This window comes from Calypte anna, chromosome 3 (genome assembly GCF_003957555.1).
Source record: "Calypte anna isolate BGI_N300 chromosome 3, bCalAnn1_v1.p, whole genome shotgun sequence".
Classification (NCBI taxonomy): Eukaryota; Metazoa; Chordata; class Aves; order Apodiformes; family Trochilidae; genus Calypte; species Calypte anna.
In genome coordinates this window covers 39,399,728-39,420,009 of record NC_044246.1, presented here as the reverse complement: position 1 = coordinate 39,420,009, position 20,282 = coordinate 39,399,728, and the positions used below count along the sequence as shown (strand labels likewise).

The 20,282-nt window shown below is 46.2% G+C and overlaps 1 protein-coding gene across 1 annotated transcript in view; it reads left to right on the top strand.

Moving 5' to 3' along the window:
* The window catches only part of WDPCP (WD repeat containing planar cell polarity effector), a 153,477-nt gene extending 138,483 nt beyond the window's left edge, over positions 1-14,994 (top strand). Inside the window, 4 exon segments of the mRNA XM_030447531.1 lie at positions 7,023-7,114; positions 14,817-14,887; positions 14,889-14,924; positions 14,926-14,994. Of these exon segments, the coding sequence (XP_030303391.1) occupies positions 7,023-7,114; positions 14,817-14,887; positions 14,889-14,924; positions 14,926-14,994 (268 nt within the window).
* Positions 14,995-20,282: the final 5,288 nt, after the last annotated feature.

The following is a 20,282-nucleotide window of genomic DNA, read 5'->3' as shown; positions in this document are numbered from 1 at the left end:
GAGAAGGGAAAAGGCTGGTGCTAATCTCCTTTCTCCAGTATCCAGTGATAAGATACATGGGAGTAGTTCAAAGATGCGTCAGGGGAGGTTTAGACTGGCCATTAGGAAGCATTTCTTTACCAAAAAAGTGGTCAAACACTGGAACTTCCTGGAGTAGTGGTTGATGCCCCCAGCCTATCAGTGTTTAAGAGGCATTTGGACAATGCTCTTAATAGCATGATTTAACTTTTGGTCAGGCATTTGGACTAGCTGATCATTTCAGGTTGCTGTAGAACTGCTCTTTCCTTTCCTTTCCTTTCCTTTCCTTTCCTTTCCTTTCCTTTCCTTTCCTTTCCTTTCCTTTCCTTTCCTTTCCTTCCTTTCCTTTCCTTTCCTTTCCTTTCCTTTCCTTTCCTTTCCTTTCCTTTCCTTTCCTTTCCTTCCTTTCCTTTCCTTTCCTTCCTTTCCTTTCCTTTCCTTTCCTTTCCTTTCCTTCCTTCCTTTCCCTTCCCTTCCCTTCCCTTCCCTTCCCTTCCCTTCCCTTCCCTTCCCTTCCCTTCCCTTCCCTTCCCTTCCCTTCCCTTCCCTTCCCTTCCCTTCCCTTCCCTTCCCTTCCCTTCCCTTCCCTTCCCTTCCCTTCCCTTCCCTTCCTTCCCTTCCCTTCCCTTCCCTTCCCTTCCCTTCCCTTCCCTTCCCTTCCCTTCCCTTCCCTTCCCTTCCCTTCCTTCCCTTCCCTTCCCTTCCCTTCCCTTCCCTTCCCTTCCCTTCCCTTCCCTTCCCTTCCCTTCCCTTCCCTTCCCTTCCCTTCCCTTCCTTCCCTTTCCTTTCCTTTCCTTTCCTTTCCTTTCCTTTCCTTTCCTTTCCTTTCCTTTCCTTTCCTTTCCTTTCCTTTCCTTTCCTTTCCTTTCCTTTCCTTTCCTTTCCTTTCCTTTCCTTTCCTTTCCTTTCCTTTCCTTTCCTTTCCTTTCCTTTCCTTTCCTTCCCTTTCCTTCCCTTCCCTTCCCTTCCCTTCCCTTCCCTTCCCTTCCCTTCCCTTCCCTTCCCTTCCCTTCCCTTCCCTTCCCTTCCCTTCCCTTCCCTTCCCTTCCCTTTCTCTTTTCCTTTCCTTTCTCTTTTCCTTTCCTTTCTCTTTTCCTTTCCTTTCTCTTTCCCTGCCCTGCTCCCCCCGCAGAGCGGCTGGCTGCGGGCTGCCTCTTGCTCCCCTCCTCCCCCTTTCCCTTTTAATTTTTATTTTATTTTATTTTAAATCCTTTTCCTTTTCCCTTTCCCTTTCCCTATCCTCTCCTCACCACCAGAGATTTGGCTGCCTAATATAAGACATTGGCAGAGGACATAGTTTATAATGGCTAGATGGTTACACAACACTTGAGGAAATTTCTTAAAATTGATCCAGCATACAAACCCAAAATGAAATCATATTTGCTTTCTTCTGCTTCAGTGAATTCAGTTGAAAAATGGCAACAACACCACTGTACTAAAATGCAGTGTAGTTTATGAAATTGCAGTTGTATAGTGCTTGCAGCTGAGTGTCTTAGTAAGTGAACAGCAACATTATTATTCCAACTGATTTACCACATCACAAATTCATATCTGGCATTTCCACTGTCCACTGCTTCCCAGTCTCCAAACACTATCTGCAGTTTCAAAATCAATTATCAGGACACATTCTCCCTCCTATAAAGGCCCTGCATTGTTAGTTAGCTTGGTCATTTTTTGTTTCATTATTGATTTTCTCCATTTCTCATGCTGTTTAACACTAGTCTTTAATGTTTATGCATTGTGCTCACCAGTGAGATAAATGTGCATCCTAAAGTGTTTCCTATTTAGTTCTGAAGTCTTTCCCCTCAAGAAAATCAAAAGAAGAAAATTCTGTTGTTGTAATAGTTTTACTGCTATCCTCCTCTGTTCCCAAACCCCACGCACAATACAGCCTCCTGTTTTGGCCACATCACTTCAGCCATGCTTTATTTGTATTACTGCAGGCAACTTGTTGATTTATCACCTCAGCATCTTTTAAATCCATGAAATGCAGTGTCTGAAGACTTGATTTGTAGTCTGGGGAGCAAGACTAGTCTATAACTTTTGTTAGTTTCATTCTTCTGGATGTTGCTGTACTGACTTCCTACAGCACATACAGTCAGTCCTTTCTGGTGATGTGACAAGTGTCAGCTCAGATCTGGACTCCTTATCATTGGTCCAAGTTCAATGCAAGGAAACTTACTGCAGCTCCCTTTCTGACCTTTGCCAGTGCTGGAGGTTAATTTCAGCAGTTATCCATCACAAGTCCCTGCTGGGTCACAGACCTGAACTGAACTAACCTTGAAGTTATATCTAACTTAACTATTGAATCTGCTTTGAGAAGAGGATTAGGCCAGGTGACCTCCAGAGCTCTCTTCCAACCTAAAATCAATGTGTTCATTCCGAGTTGAGCCCCAGAGTTCAGTGTCATTAGTCTTGCATTAAAAACCCCACCACCTTATCTGTACAACTAAGGTCAGGTCACACATCCAGTAGCATTATTCATCTCCACTTATCCTGCAGGAATTTGAGAGTACATGACAGTACCCCCAAACTCTGTTGCCCTCAGGGTAGCAGTGATTCCCCTAATCTCTGTAACATGACAGGACTTTGTAGATGTTCAGCAAGAGTACTGCACTGCTGCTCTTTCCTCTTTCCCAGGGTCTTTTGTTGTCTGCCTTGGCTTTACATCTTTGTACCATCTCACCACACCAAGCCCATTAAATCTACGGATGTACATTATTGCATTTCTATCACTGCCACCCCTGTCAGACCCAGATACTCTCCCAAATCTGTATCTCACCCAATTTTCTGGAGGCTCATCTCCAGCACATACTCAGGCTTCTTTCTTTCCCATGTTTTAACTTTGACAGAACCTTTATTTTGGGATAGCTGAGGTGAATCTCATGATTTACACCTAGTGTAAATGCCCTGTGTAGACTAGCAGAAGATATATCTGTTTAAGTGAAGCCTTGTTACTGATGCCCTTCAGGAAACCTAACATCTTCACGTGTGTAACAGAAGCACAGTTTTCAGGCTGCATGATGAACAAATCACTTCAGTTAACTCATCACATCATCATACCCTGTGATACTCTGGCTAACAAGATGGAGCCTGTGGTGGAGATGCAGGTAGAAAAGGGACAGACAAGGCCTAGAACCAAAATGATCATTCATAAAATAGTCTCAAGAGTTTATTTCTCTGAGAACTTATTCTAGGTAAAATCTGGTTTCTCTCATTGCCTTAGTAGTCAGAAAGCAGAGAACTTTGTTTCAGACTAAAGTACATTTTACAGCCAGAGAAAATCAGGTTAACTCTGTGACATTCTATGAAGGTACCAATAGTGTTGCTGTCTATGGAGAACTGTAGTCAACTTTCTGAACCACGCACAAACAGAATAAGTTTCAAGCAAGAAAGGTTTCAGGACAACAGGGGCATTTATCTACAGATAGAGACAGCACTCCTCTGCACGTGTTTTTTTCACTCTACGGTGGACAGTCAAATACCACCAATGATGCACAGTCCAGGGAATAATTTTACAAGACAAAGCTCTCTTTTCTGACCTTTATGTGCCATTGGCCATTGCCATTCTGTCCCTCCGAGTGTCAGATATAGCCTAGCAATTCTTGTCCCCCCTGTCATTTTTCTTGTTCTCTATTTATGGATACATTCTAGTCAGCAAAACCCTTTTTCTGCCCCTAAAAAAGGAAAATATTTTCAGAAGGTATGGACTCTGTTGTTCGGAGGACCAGGGTAATGTACTGATCCTCTCAGCAGCTCCTTAAAGGAACTGATTGACTCCCTGTGGAACAGATTATTTCTGGATCAGAGTGGGCTTTCTCCCCATCATTGTTTTATTCTGTTTCTTTACCATAATTCTAGTGGTTATGAATAGACTGCATTTGTTGGTAGTGTCAGGATTTGTGTGAAGCTGAGTTAGAATTTTATCTAGCTCATTATCCATCTACTTTGTCCCCATCTCCCAAACCAGCACTACTACTATTTTAATTAGGGTAGCTCTTATTTTAATACAAGTGATTCGGATAGGAGGCAAAAAATACATATCATGACACTTTCCTGTTGCTTGTGTACTTAAAAGTCTACTACTCTGTAAGGGTTTTATTGTAGCTCAGAAGCATGTTTGTATATTTTGAATCTGTACCATCACTGATCAAACCTCAGGGAGCATTAAGAGAAAACTGCATGATAGTCTTTCATATCTGTATCTGTTGGTTATTAAATCAGCATAAAGAGAGGGAGAATTAGTTACCCCACTGCTTCCCCTTGTGTGTGTCACGTAAAAAAACACCGAACAAATGAAAAGCCAGATTTCTTACTTTTATTCCATTATTTTGGTGCAATAAACAAAATAAGCCGTCATCACAGTTAGGGCACTTCTGTATGTTCACCCACCATCAATTATCTTGTTTTCAAAAGTTCTCCTTAAGCCGGAAGCAAACCTGATCTTAAAATAACAGGAATATAGGCTGCGAAACACAGCTTGCCATGGGTCCACGCATAATCCTAGAAGCTGCTCTATCTGTCCTAGCAGTTTTCAGTCCCAAAGTAGCTCTATTAAAAGGCGTGCTGTGGGGATGTGGCGACGTGGTGTAGGAAATTGATCATGGAGGTGGGATCCAGCAGCTCAGCTGTGCTAATCCCACCTGGTTGCTGCCGCTTCCCTTCTCATTCTCCACTGCTGCTCGGCTCCGGTGAAGGCAACAGGAGCTTCCTGTGCATGGAGAATGCAACTGCAGGCAAATATATGTGGCTCCGTGTGAAGTTGCACTCTCAATTTCTACATCTGTAAAACTGAGATAATACATTACCGACTTCAAAGGGGTGTTGGGCAAATTAATTAGCCGGTGTATGTACAGCACCTTGGAAATACAAAATTAACTCTTATTAGCGCACAGGTACTTGATATTCATCAAGGTGCACTCCATGGCCTCTTGATTCCAGACAAAGGTTCTCTTGATTAAATTAGATTGCTAACGTATTACTGCGTTACCTCACTTGAAGAAAGAAAAGTTTGAAAAAGCAATTTGGCTTTGTCACATGAGCAGTGTGTGTACTTAATGGAAATTTTTCCAGCATTCACAAAACAAAGAAAAATCAATAAAATGTCTGCCAAGTGTTCCACTGAAAACATTTTATAATCTATAGCGTTGAGAATCCCGAGCCAAGATAAACCAGCGTCGCTGACAGAAAATACTGACAATTATTTTACATTGATTCAACTTGGCCCAGCCCAAACTGACCTTGTTTATTCATTTCAGTCTCTTAATTCATATTAACTTGGCATGGAAGTGGGACATGTGGCATGTGGGCTGAAGACCCATTTCTGTGTCTTAGACTCAGATAAATGTAGTGCATTGAGTACTTCCAGTGCCTTGAGCTCTTAGGTAGATTTATATGCATTAGACAGAACTGGTTAAGTTCCTTTTATCCCTGCTGGGCTTTTCATGTCTGTTCACTGTAAAACTGGAAGCTCTGTAGAAGTAACATCTTCTACTAAGCCTTTGGATGTACATGAAATCCTCCCAGTACTGGTCAATTTTAAAGGCATCCAAAGAGGATGGAGGTTTTTAAGCTCTTTTAAAACATAAAAATAGAAGGGTTATGGCAATTTGGCAGCCAAAAAAGCAATTTGCAGGTCTTGACAGAATCCTAGGCTGCATGTAAGAAAGCTGATCAAGACACTACAGAGGAGATAATGGGGCTGAAGAGCAGAAGAATCCCTTCATTTTTGCAACCAGCATAATCTGGTCTCCAATGAAGTTTCTTAGTTTCTGTTGTTAAACCAATAAAGCTTAGCATGATAGAAGAGTTGCATTACTGCAGTTTAAAAATGTCTTAGGAAAGCTGATGATAGAGTTGCTTTTAGTTGCTTTACAGATGCCCAGCTGCTTGCACAGCTAATGCCCAACTAGTAGTGTGAAGACACTGTGTCTTTACACAGGGAAAATCTGAGCTTTTTCTTCAGTTATTTGCATTCTCATAAGTAATAAAGGAATTATTTGTGTTATCAAAGCTAGGCAAGATTTCACACTATAGCAGTTGACAAATTGGGTGCCACACAAAAGCGTTCGTGTTTTTGTTCTGCTGTCATATCTGAAAACCACCCCAGACTGAAACACTACTTGAGTCATGCATGTCTGTCTGTGGAAGGGGAGAATCCATCTAAATCAGGAGAATTTTCCCAATTGGCCTGGTTGGAGAGGTTTATTTTATTTTCTGTGTTCAACTGGTTCTTGCCAAAGGCAGTACTCCCTTTGACTTTGCCAGTCACTTGGCAGTTTGTGGACGGCAGAACGAGTGGCAAGTCAGCAAGCTGAGATAGCACAAGATAACCTCCAGATTTCCAGTTCCACTGCCTTGGGAATGGATTGCCTTTCCACACACCTACGTAAACAGAGATTAATGATGAGTGAAGAAACCGAGACTAGCAAAACCAAAAAAAAAAAAAAAGGAAAAAACCTCCATCCTAATTTTCTGTAACACATAGATGACTTTTCCTTCCCTGCACCTCCCTGCACCTCCTTCACGGCTTGCATTTCAGTGATAGGGATGGTGTGGGGACATGGGGACAAGATTTGACTGCAAAAATCTGACTTTTGGGTCTGCCATCCTCCTCTTCCAGTATCCGCCTGACCGCCTTTGTGCAGGGCTGCAGCAGTGCCAGGCACCTGCTTGTATATGTTGCCCATCCCCAGCCTGTCTTTCTTAACAAAACCTTAACTGCTCCAAAAAACACCAGCTTTACGCCACATCTTTGAATGACAGGATGGTGTTGGAGTGACTGCATGGCCAAATGAGCAATGCTAGTGACACTCAGTCAACAAACGTACTGGCATCTGATAAAAAGGAGCTACAGTTTGTAGCCAGGGAATCACACAGGCTGCTGTGTACTCGAAAAGATAGAAAACAAACAGCTTTTCTCTGCTGTACAGTGTATCCTCAACTCTTCAGTCCTTGCTCCCTCCCCTCCTATCTCTTCTGCTTTGTTTTCAAAAACCCACCAGCCACAGACAATCAGAGGACGTGGAGCATAAGCCTGGAGCGGATGGCAGCACCTCCTCCCCAATGGGGAAACCCTTTTCCAGCAGCCAGGAAGGTAAGTGAATGGGTCTCTTTCAAAAACTCACAAGGGGATGAAGTTAGAAATAATGAAAAGAACTTGGATTTAGGAAGAAAAATAAGGCAGTGGCGTTACAGCGTAAGCTTGGTTTGTGTACACCTGGCAGGGAGAGGCATGAGGACCCAGCTACTGGCTCTCGGAACATGGAAGAAATTAACTGATCATAGAAATCTCCTTATCTTGCAGCAGTACTCATGATTAAAAAAAGGCTAAGTGTTGGTTAGTTTTGGTCCTGTTGCTCTGTTACTCATCGTGCAGTGGCCAGCAGCAGAGCCTCATAGGTTACATGGCTTGTGAGGCTGTGTTTCACACAACTTCTGCGGGGGGTTCCGAGGATTTGGATGTTGCTGTCTTGCTTCGTCAGGGTTTGGTATCTCCATCATAGGGAGACAAAATAGTCAAACAGTATAATAAAGGAGTAGTCCAGCATGAGAAAGTCACTGTTAGAGAGTTGTATTGTAAAGTCAAGCAGACAGAGATGTGTAAGAGTATTTGCACAAGGGGTGAGGTGAAGATTTTGATCTTCTGCCTTGTCCAGGTGTCCTATCAGTAGTACTGATGGATATGTAGGAACTGAGTCAGCATCCAGGCACACTGACACAGAAAGTCGAGGCATAGCAGGTGGTTCCTACTCCACAACTGGAACAGATGTTTTCAGACAAGCCAGATATGGGGTGTGCTTCCACATTACAGTAAAGCTGAACCCACAGCTTGCCACCATTGAAACAGGAAGGTCCTGCTTCCCCCGCACCATCTTCTTCCACCCACACTCATGGGATCACACAGGGAACTGCCAGCATATTAACCCAACCCCCCAAAAATTACTTGTTTTCTTTCCCGTGGGCTTTTGTCCATTCCCTGAACCAAACCACCTTGCCTGGGGATTAGAGGACAACACAGACAGCACCCAGTGAGTGGCAGAAGCACATTGCCTGCAGCAGGACTTCTTTTTGATGTTGGCAGCTGTTAAAGCGGCTCAAGCTGTAACACGAAGCCTCATCCTCAGCCTCCTCCAGCAGCAACCTGACAGCACACAGGCTGCAAAACCCTCCCCAGACTGAAGACAAGCACTCAGGCAGGCTCCACCGAGCTACCTGGTGCAGGCAGAGAGGTTGTGCTGCAGCCATGACTCTTGACACAAGGCATGCATCCCACTCCTACAGCAGCTCCCTGCCCAGCTGGGATGATGTAAGAACCCTGATCCATCGCTGGCCTCACATCTCCATGCTACCAAAAGTTGCTTTAACTTGGTATAGTGTTTGAGGGAATATATTTATCCTACATGTATAAACCTGTAAAAGCAATATATTACGTATTTTAATTCATCCATTGAATAACAGGATATAAAACAGCTGTGTTCAATCAAAAAAAGTGAAAGAGTTACCTAATACTGTACCCTTGTTTGTTTGGGTGTTTCAGTGAGTTAAACGGAATGTAAGTAGCATGGTGACCCTTTTTTTTTTTTTTTTTTAAAGGAAATTTGAGAGCAGTTCCTTCAGAACAGGTAACACATTTCTGGTTTGTTTGTTTTTTGTGTGTGTGGTTTGTGTTTTTTTTTTTAATTTCTGCTTATTATTATTTACTCTATTTTGTAGCTTCCTGAAACTCCCTGAGCCTGTCCCTGCAAGCTGTCTGCCTGCAGGGCTCTTGCTGAAATGGGTAGAAATGCTCCTGTACCACACTGCTAGAGCAGGGCTTCTTCTGCAGCTTTGAATTGAGCTCAGCAAATGAAAGTTGAAAATTATTATGCCTGTCGGATGGGACCTAAGAAAGAACTTATTGTCCTCCATCCACGTTCGTCTTACACGAGCAAGCTGGCACTCATATTGGTGCTTTCAAGAGTGAGACCACAGTAACGAGGAGTGAAATACTACCCTATGGTTTCATGATCACTTTAAGCTGATTTAACTGCTAAGTGCTGCCAAAAAAGGTGGACCATCCCTTCCCCCCTCACCAGCCTCTAGTCCTGCATCCTCCTCCTCCTACCACACTGGTTCAGGCGCTCATAACCTTTCAGACAGTAAGAATCTCTCTGGGGCAGTAGAGGAGAAGACTTCCACGTGGGCAGGGAGACCCTGCCCTGCCCCCCAAATCCTTCAGCTACCCCTGAATCCCGTAGAGACCTTCCCTCCATGCCTGGTTTGGTGCCTCAGTTGGTTGGGTGTCAGTGGGGGTGTATGTAGAGCACATACGTAGGGCAATCCTGTCTCCAGAGCTGGTGAGTCAGCAGCGTGCAGCACCAACATGCTCCTTCAGTTCTACTTTAAAGGAAAAAGTAAACTAAACTAAAATAAAAGCTGTCTGGCCACAGAACGGATAAAGGCACATGAGTGTCTGTATTCTAGCCTCCTCCCAATTACACTTCTTGTTGAAACTTTTATTTTTGAGGCCGAAGTATTCGATGTTTGGCTTCAGTACAAACAGATCATTAAGGGGGAAAAAAAAGAAAGAAAAAAAAAAAGAAAGGAAGCACTTCAACCTCCCAGCAGAGCAGGATGGCACTTATTTATTTCTTTCATTACAAAACCAGCCCGTGCCAAGTAAAATCGTGCTCTAAGAGCTGTTCTACCAGTCCCGAAGTGCTGGAGAACAACATGCGCCGGCCCCACCTCTGCAGCCTCCCCTGGGCCCCTGTGCATTTTCCCTGGGTGGAGGATGGGGAAAGGCTGGGGAGCAGGTGACAGGGTCTGTCACGCTGGGGTCACCCTGGTGGGAAATCCCATACTCAGAGGATGACTCCAGTGGCCTTGTTGATGGCTACAGTGGCCTCAGGATACAGAGTAAATGAAAATACAACTTTGGTGGCATTCCGGAGACACTGGTGGGATTCCTGGGTTTGCAGCTGGGGTACCCAGCAGTGAATTGCTCTTTCTCTGAGCTGTATATAGGATGCTCCTTGCCCCCACCTGAATGGTTGAGTTAATAAACTGAGAAGTTCATTTGAAAGCTCTAGACTACCACAATAAAATCAACAAGGACAAACGCTCTATAATGGGAAAAAACATGAAAAGCAAAACCTTGCTGTCACATCATTAAGGACTTAGATAAGGGAGTCATTAAAGCATCTTTCAATTCCAAAAAGTCACTGCAGCTGAGCAGTCACCATTGCTGAAACTGGTGGGTGCAAGTGTGACCTCCGTGACCCCGGTGGGGGTGTTCTGATTTCCCCACTTGTCGCAGAGCTGCTTGTGCACTAGAAAATGGGCCACGTCCATCCTTGCTGAACTTCTTCGGTTCTTGCAGGACCAAGGGAAGGGAGATGTGGTGCTGCTGGAGGCAGCAACTCTGACAAGTGCTTGAGCTGCAGAGGTCAGCATCTTGCTGGGTATGAGAAAGCCTGTTGTGCACACTAGGTTTTTCAGAGTAGAAAAGCCATCCTCACAACGGTAACTTTGGAGTTCTGGGAATATGCTTTCAACACCATTCTTCCCTGACTTCTAATGGTGTGTGAGAATTTGGAATTCTTGCAGCAATTGGATACCAACACAGGAACCAGCACCCAGCAAATCAGAGCAGCTCCTTTCTCTGGCTTAAGTTAAACCCATCCCAAATCCATGCCAAACCCAAACCCAGCATCTGCTGCTCTACACCTGGACACCACCACCAGCCCTGCTGCATCAGTGCCAGCATTTGATGGAGACCTCATCCCCAGGGTGCCACTTTCACCCTGCTGCTCCCCTGGGCTGGCGTCCCTCCACCACCACTTCCCGCACATTGCTTCAGAGGGAGCCCTCACAATACTGGGCCTGGTGCCACACAAGGGGAGCACACCCAAAACCCAGCCCTTCTTGCACAGTCAATTCTGCAGGAAGATCACTGGGATTATTTGCTTTGTCCTCCTTCTCCACTTTGTTGGCGAAAGGCTGGAGCCAGAAGTGACCTACGGTGGATGCAAATGGTCCAGGAGGCCTCGGTGGGGATGTGTCCAACATGGACCCTGTTGTTTGTAGGTGCATCATCTCGGGCGTCTTCCTCATTCACTGCTGCTCTCAGCTATGAGGAAGCTTCTCCTCCCTGAAACTGTAAAGATCATGCAACAAAGCATTCCCAGTCACCTGCCTGAGCAGCTGGCTGTCACACGGCCAAACAATGCTCAAGCGGTTGAACAGGGTTTGTTTTCTAGAAGAAAGCCTGAGCCTTACAGCATGCAAGAGGTGGTTCAGGACCATGCTGGCATGGGGACCATCTGCAGTGCCAGTGGCTTTGCACTAACTAGCACAGGGCACCTCTGTCCCCACTGCAGCCTTGTGGTGCGTGGGTGAGGATGTATGAGGGCTGCTGCTGCTGCTGTCTCAGCTCACAGGCAGGACAAATGCAGGCCAGCTGGTTTGGCACCAACTGTGGTTAGAGGATCCCTTTACTGAAGACAAAGAATAGTATGGATAGGTGCCAGAGGAACAAGGAAAAGATGAAGTTTTTCTTGCCCTGTACATGGTTGGGTTGGGTACAGCTCATTTAGCAACAAGGGAGAAGCAAGTAAGAAGTGAGCATCCCATCTGCAGTATTTGGTGGGGAAAGGATTTGGTGTTCATGGTCAGTCCTTTCTTCCACAAAAGGCTGGGGATGGGATGGGGGTAGCTTTGAGGGCCATGTTGGTCAAGACCCACCTGCTTTGATTAGGGGTTGGGCCAGGTGATCTCCAGGTGGTCCCTCCTGGCTTGTGTTGTTCTGGGATTTGGTAATCTTAAGAAAACTGCATATGTCAGTTCAAAGAGTCTCTGTTCAGCAGCACCCAGTAAGAACAAGCCTCCAAACATCCTGGTCTCCAGCCTGGGTACAAATGAGACCCTTTGGAAAATATGAATGTCAGCTTCTCTGTTCTTTCTGGATTGGAGATTGATCTTACTTATGGTAATTTGAGATGCTGAAGTCAGTGGTTCCTCATGGGAACTACCAAGTGGCTCTTTTAATATATTGTCACTCAACTAAATATCCATCATCCAGGGGGGTTTTGTATGATGCTGTCCAAGGGAAAAAAGGGACTTCCAATGAAACGGAGCAGCACCTATGGACCCTAACAACAGACATGTCCTTCCACATAGCTCTTCCTGCAGCCTGGAATCAGGTGTTCTCCACCTGAACAGTTGTTTTAAAGTAATTTCCCATGGCACCTTCATTTATTCTTCCCTCTCCCACTCTCCTCCTTTCCCAGCTTCATCGTGCCCTTGAGAACACTGCTCAGGAGAAAAAGCATAGCCTCCTGGGAGCGAGCTGGCAGCGTGGGGAAGAGGTTTCTCATATTTCCCACTCCAGGAGACTAAAGGGATCCTCCATTCTGCCTTAGACTTGGGGAGGCCAAGCAAACTACTGCCTTCATCCTGCTATCCCTGCAGCTCTGAGATGGCTCAGTGGCTTTTCAACTACCAGGGTGTGCCTTCCCATACCGCTCCTCCCTTCGCCTGCTGGAGCAGGACCACATCATTACCATGCAAAGCTCCACGATCTGAACTCTCCAGGGCACAAGTGGATGCTCTCCTCTCAGGATATTCATGTTTTCCTGCTCTAGATGACTAGCTGCTCTTACAACTGCAATGCTGGCTTCCCCTGTTCCTGGACAGACCTAGGAAAATCAACTCTCATCAAATTATTACGGCCTCTTTTATTGCCGGTGTGTTACATCAGAAAAGATGCAGATGTCAAAAGGAGAGTTCCAGTCATTGCTTCTCGTCAGCCTTTGATTAGCATGAAACACCTCTACAATCTTGATGCCACATCACTGACTTCCCACGTAACACCACCAGGTCTGCTTCAGTGTGACCAGAGAGGTTTGCAAATCAGTTTTTTGAAAGACCTTTTTTTTTGTTTAAAAAAAAAAAAAAGCAATTAAGTAGGTCTGCAAATCTGAGTTATTGTGAACCTCTCCCAAGACAGAGGCACAAATCATGAATCACAAAATACAGGTCAGATACCTGTCTGATGCACACAGAACCCTGAGCCTTGAACAGCAAGGACCTCCCAAACAAGCTTGAACTCTAAATGGTCAAACATGATGAGTTTCCCCTTTCCACCTATTCCTTTGGTCATCAGAACAAGCAGCAGCAGAAACCTTTCTGCATCAGGCAGGGACAAAGCTCCAGAGGAAAAAGAGATACCCTTGGCCTTCAGTCACTGATGCTCCTGAAAGCTTTACTGCTGTGACTACACTGAAAAAAAAAAAAAAAAAAGACTCTCCAACAACTGTCTTTTAGAGACCAAGGGGAGCCCATACAAAGCTTGCAGTCACCAAAAAAACAAGGAGCATACACACAGCCCCCCCCCCCATGAAGGCTGCCACTGAGTAAGGCAGCTTATAACCTCCTTGAAGGCACCTGCCTAAGCAGCAGTCTCAGCAAGTTTCAACACTGGCATCCTCCCGTGGAGTCTGGGAGGCAAGCACTGGTTCAGATGGGGCACCAGGGATGCTTTGTCATCATCTTCAAGCCACCTCTGAGAATTAACAGGGGTCATATTGTGGCAGGGCCACCTCCCACCATCTCCCCACAAGGGAAGTGCCAAGCAGTGAGCTGGAAACAAAACTCAGTGTCTACGCCGCGCTGGTTTTGATCTGTGGCACTTTTACTGCTTCCCCTGTGCTGAGGTAGGGAGGTTGTTCCGGCGGGTGATCTCTATCTCTGTGGTGAAATGCACATGCCATGAGATGGAGCTGCTGCTCTGGTAAAGCTTCCTAATGAAGCCACAAGATTTAGGCAATTTTTTTTTTCTTTTTTCTTTTTTTTCCTGGAATCAAGGAGCAGGGAGTCACCTCACCTGAGACCCCTCCGCCCTCACTACTGCTCCCACAGCCCTAACATCCAGCCCCTGGGACCGAGCCCACCTCCCTGCCCAGGCCAGCCAGCATGTCTTACCCTCTGAGACAGGACAAACACACATTTCCCTTTGTTTTCAGCTCCACACCTAGTTTATTCTTTGCAATCTGACGGGCTGGCTACTCATCTGTGATTCAAAAGGAGGCAGTGACTCACTAGACTACAGCACTTTCCAAGGCAAAGTATTTCATGCGTTTCGCAGGCACGCTGGCCCGTGTTATGAAATAACCTTTATTTGCAGCACACGTTCCCCACCACCACCATCATGGCCTTTGCAAAACCAGAGGGCTGGGGTTTCCACCCTGCACTGGCACGGAGTGCAGGAAGGGGATTCATGCTTAAATCACGTGTTTGCCTTGCACGAGGAATGCAAAGTGCCATCCCCGACGAACTCTGAAAAACCTGGCTCGCTCCCCGCTGGCATTAACCCAGCCTCGTGGTGTTCACAGAATGTTTTAATTAAAAGGTAACAAAAATCTGAAGTTTCACTTTTGCCAATAAGCTCCCAGGCGCCGGGGAAGGGGGCTAAAAGGCAGGTGGAACCTTGGCTCCCTGCCCCTCACATCACCACCCCATGTCCACCACAGGGGACACTGTGAGCTGAAGCTGGAGCTGTGGCCCCTCATTTCCCCAGGAGCAGTGAGTGATTGCAAAGGATCTTAAAAAAATGAGAGATGTGCCTTATCATGCATGACTAGATCATCTCCACCACTTTAGGGCTGCATCCTCCATTTCCAGGCCAAACTGAGACAGTCTGCAATTGTCTCTTCTCCCTGGGTTGATATGGTGCTTCCCACAACCACGTGAAGTTTCCAATCCTTCTTTGCCTGTCCCTTCAGCCAGCCTGATCTTGCCTCTCTTTTCCCCTGCAGGAGACTGGAGACAGTGGGTCTCTCAAAGTCGTGCACTTCGGGCTGGTGTGACAGAGCACGGGATGCCCTTCACTGCCAAAGCAGAAAAGGAAAAACCTCACCGAGGTAGAAAAAGTTCACAGGAAGTCCTTCAGCAAAATTCCAGCCATCCCTGCATCTGGCCACCAGCAGAAAATGAAGCACCAGGCTTATGAAAAGTGCTGTCCTCAGACCTCCAAAGTATTTCTGGTTTAGCACAAACGTGTCTGTCCGTGCACAAACTACCCCATGTTTGCTTATGGAGGGCCATTTGGTGAGACTTTCATTGTGACGTTCAAAGACATTAAGAAAGAGTAAATACAGATCCCCGTTTATGGTACAAACCCAATGCTGAAAAATTTGGGGAGTGTGGGGGACTATTGGACGAATCCATAAACTTCTCAGGGGAAAGTCTGTAAATCTCTATGCATTATATATTTTAACAATCTTCACTTGGAAGCAGATTTGAATTTCCACTTAAGGCTCTGAAAACCGTCCTGTTGAGATACCAGCAGATAAAATCTTCACTCAGGATACCTCTGTGAAAGAGCAGCCTTTCACAGTCGGCAGCATTTTCCGAAGAATGCTCTCAATTTTCATATCTAGATATATCATCTTAGTTGAATAACCATTATTTTGCCTTGAAAAAAAGATGCGGAGCCTCTTAAACATCATTCCATTGGAGTCCAGATTTTAATCTGCCGCCTCTAACCACGAAGAGAAAATGCACTGAGAAGGTAACGTAACCTGTTTCAGCCCTCAGGTTTTTTTTTTTTTTGTGATGGTGAAGAGAAGGGCGAGCATCGTCGCTGGTCTTTCTTCCCACCATTTGATCGGATGCAGCATGTACAGATGCAGATTTTTTGTGCTTGGCTCTAGGCACTTATGTGAGTTAAGCTTGATCTTTTTTCAGGAGCGTTAGGTGGTTGCAACCCAAAGCCAGCGAGCTTCTTAAAATCGTTTTTGTGTGACAAACTAGTATTGATGATGAATGGACCAACAATAAAAGCACAGTGTAAAAAAAAAAAAAAAAAAAAAAAAAAAAAGCACAAACCATGAGAAGTGTTTTATCAATAAAAATTCTGTATTTACAAAGGAAAAAAAATATTTGTGTTCACTGTCAGTCAGTCATTTTCCCCTCTGAGCTGAAATCTGACGGAATTTGTACTGCACGACATGCAAGTTTGATGGTACCAGAAAAACTCCCAAATCATTTCAGCACTTTTCCATGAGTATGTGTGAAGGAGACTTTTTGCTTTGCAGGTCGAAGGGAGCGAGTGGGCTGCAGTGCGGAGGATTTTGTACACTCAATGAGGGGCAGAAAAAATAATAATTAATAAAATGGACTTTGAAACAGAGCAGGCTGCTGCATGGCCTCCATGTGCAGAGCCGTGCCTGTGGCTGCTGCGCTTCACACAGCACATGCTTTTAATGTCCAGAAATTTAAATTTGATTTCTGAAATGCACGGGGCGCAGCGAGGGACCGGGGAGACCGCGTGCTTGTTCTGCATAAGATGCTGCGATGCATTGGTTCGCCGTGGAGCTATTTTGCTGAATTGCAGCCATATTTCTGTCAGTACAAGTGATGGTCTATATGAGGGATTAATCTGACACCAGACAGTGATTCTTAATCCTTCAGTATATCATAATCTATTTACTTTGCATGCTAAGAGGATTTCAGCTTAAAAACATACAGGAAATAATACTAGAAATGTACATAAGATCCAAAATGCCATTTCTTAAAATCACAGTTTTTCATGTAATAAAAAAAAAAAAAAAATTCTTCTCGTGGCTTTCTTGGAAAAGCCCTGTCTATCCTGGAAAAAAAAAAAAAGTGTTGAATAGGGATTTATCTGGAAATAGGCATATGCTTTCCTTTAGGCTTCAGCCCTCTGACCATTTTCGCCCTCCTCCTTCCCTGCAGCTTTTTTTGCTTGCCCATATGACATGAAAGAAGAGCTCTCAAATATAGCAGGTTCCTCATCTGGGAGTTTCATGGGCAGATTTTTACTGACAAATTCAGAACAGGTTTGTAACCAATGTGGGATTTTATGGGCATTAATTGCTACTCAAAGTGAATGAATTAGCAGTGACTGGCTAACGGGGAGGTCAGCGGAGGGGAAACCACAAATGGTCTGGTGCAATGGCTCTGTATTTGGCTGTTTTCTTCGTGCCCTGTCAGAAAGGCTGTCTACAAGAAAACTGTACTACATCACATTAATGAGTGTGTCTCTATTACAGAACTTACATTTAAAAAAATAATTTAATTCATGCTCAGCTGTAACACATAATGCCCCCAAAACACATCCTGCACCCAGACCTCTGGTCAGCCACCCCTTGCCAGCCAGTAACAGCCCTGCCCAGCCTCTCCCCTCCTCTGCATGGATGGGTACCACTAAGGAAGTGCAAATCATCACCCACCACAGCTCCCTGTCACATGAGGAGGTTTAAAAACAAAGCTTTCCAAGCGGGGACTGCCCTCAGAGAAAATACTCTCATAATGCCAAAAAGATCATTAATTATTTCAGGTCCGTAAAGAAACAAGCATAAAAATCTACAACAGCCTAAACTGGGTATTATTCACTCCCTCTGCTCCTCTCCCCCCTCGCTGCAATTCCTGGTCTTTGGCTTATAGGCAGGGAAGCACCAGGAGCCTTTGGAGATGCTGGCACCTGGGCAAGAGGCAATAGCCTCACCAGCCCCATGCCAGGTAACCCAGAACTTCAGCACCAGCACCCAGCAGCAAATGGTATTTAAAAAAACAAAAACCCAAAAAAACCCTAATAGTAGCCATGCACCCAGCAGCCTCCTTGCTTGATCCCACTGGCACCTGTTCCCAGAGCAGCAGGCAGCGAGCATCCTGCTGCTTTGCCTGCCATGGCTTGTGCTCAGGTGGCAGCACCAGGTCAGGCCACGGGGCAGCCCACAGTGGGAGAAGTTTGTTCCACCAGCCAAGCATCAGCAGTGCAGGGGCACAACTCCCACTGGCCCAGGCTTGCCCACCGATGGGTGGAAGTCACATCTCACCTGCCTTGCTGGCACCAACCCATGGGTGGTGGAGGGAGGATGGGGCCTGCCCACGCTAGGCTTGCTGGTGAGTGTTGCACTGTGCTTAGTCACCACGATGTTTTCCAGGGGGGGGTTTTAACCCAATATGAGAAAAGTAAAAGAACACAAAAACAGTTTTAGTTATTTTCCAGCAAACCAGCTATTCCCACGCAAGTCATGCTTGTCAGCCTTTGTAGAAACTGCAGGTCAGGGAGAAAGGCAATGAAAAAAAAATGAAGCCAGGCGTTGAGGGCAAAGCCATTATTTGATGTGATCAGGAAAAGGTCTCCTCTGCTCCCTGCTAAGTGACCAGCCTGGCTGTCATGCTCCAGGTCTGCACAAACAGGACTGGAAAATGTCCACAGCCTGCACTGTGCTAGGGCGGGATGCTGAAGAAGCCACTGGCTGCAGCAGCAGGAGGTACTGGGTGCCCATGTTGAGTGGATTTCCCTCAGGGATGCAGGCACCCCTTAGAGATCCAAACCCTGAAGCAAATCCATGACACATCTGCACTGTGGGCAGTGGATGAAAAGCGTAGGACCATGCTGCAGAAACCAAAGGAACAAAATTGTTTCCCATCTGCATCTCTCAGCAGTGCTGCTTTAAAATGAAACACAACTTTTAAAGAACTTTTAAAGGTCTTTAAGATCGTTGAGTCCAACCATAAGCTTAATACTGACAAGTTCCACTAGACCATGTTCTTAAGTGACACATTTTTTAGGGAAGACGAGTATTTTTGTTTAAAGAAGATGAAGTAGTGTGGGGGTATGGAGGGGAAGTAGATACTTTATACACCTGCTGGCTCTTGTGTCCTCAGGAACTCACTAAATCTGGGAGGGCAGCTTTGGTTCATTTTGTGGCCAGCACAGATTTATTTCTTTTACAGCTCCAGGAGAGCTATGATAACTTTTTTACCTTTAACAGAAGAATTTTAACAGAAGTACACCAGCATCAGCTGGTGGCACCCACACCAAGCACCCATGCTCCTCCCTCAAGCTCCCTGTGCAGCCACCCGATGTGCAATGAGCGCCTCTCCACTCTTGCAGAAGAGAACAGTTGTTTTATATGTAAAGATACACATATACATATATACTTATATTTGTGTGTGTGTGTGTGTGTGTGTACATGCACTGAAGGAGACAACATAGAAAAGAGCTGTTGAAAGGAAAAAAAAAAAAATTATCCCCTGAAATCAACTCTGCTTCATCCATTCCCTCCCCACCACACAGCGTGAGGGTGCTGAAGGCCACAGGGCACCCACCAGCCCCACGGCCTCGGGGCTCTGCAGTGATTGTCACCCGGGAAGGATGCCAGGGTCTTGTAATGCTGTCATCAGGAGGGGGTGGGGGAACTGACCCCGCTGGATTTCCCACTGCAGCCCATGTCCCAGTTGCTGCAGCAGCACATCACCGGCCCCCTTTACACCCCATCGGGCCACCAGAGGCAATGCCCCTTCCCCAAAACAGACACCAGGAGCACGATGGTGCCTCAATACCTCTTGTTTACTTCTCCACCCCTCTTTCCCCCACCCCCTCCCCCGCAGTTCCTGATGCCCCAGGGATACACCAGAACACCAGAGAGTGGGGCACATGTTGTAGCCCCATAGTTCTTAGCAGGAGCTCGCACTGCAGCAAGACCACAGGGAGGATGTAATTTGGAGTTTGGCCCCTCTAGTGTATCAAAACCCCAACCAGAGTGGCCCTGGCCCCGCTCATCCCCCTCAGCTCCAGCCCTGCAGGAACAGGAATGGTCCCAACACCACGGGGCAGCCTCCAACAACTGCAGGAAGTGTTGTAGTTTTCCCTTTTTTTTGGGTGGAGAGGAAAAAAAACGGGAAAAAATATTTCATTCCCGCTTCCCCAGCTAGATCCCAGCTGGCAGCAGCTGAGGAGGGAAACGCTGGGAGCCCACGGGTGCCGAGCATCCCTCCGTCCTGCTGCCCGCAGAGGGGGGCAGCGGTCGGTCGGTCTGTCTGTCTGCATAGCAGTATTTCCGCACCCCACCCACCCACATCCCCCCCTCCCAGGACCTGTCCGTGGGGGTCCCAAGTTTGGGGGAGCTGCCCCACCGGGCTAGGGGGTTGCTGTTTCAGGCAGCGTGTCTTGCTCAGCACGGTGGTGCAGCAATAAATCAGTAACCAATTAACAGCGTCAAGAAACATAAAAGCAGGTCCCAAGCCCACACCCAGAGAGCCAGCGGTGGTCCCCCCCACCTCCAGAGCACTCTCAAACTCATCATTCACATCCCCCGCCACAAACCCTCCCCCATCCTGCTGGGCCCCCCCTGGAAACCTTTTCCCAGCTCCTCACTCCCTCCGGGGAAGTTTCCTGGGGAAGATGCGGGGGGTGGGGGAGGAAGCAGGACAGGACACCACCGCGTTTATTAGTTTGGATTTTATTA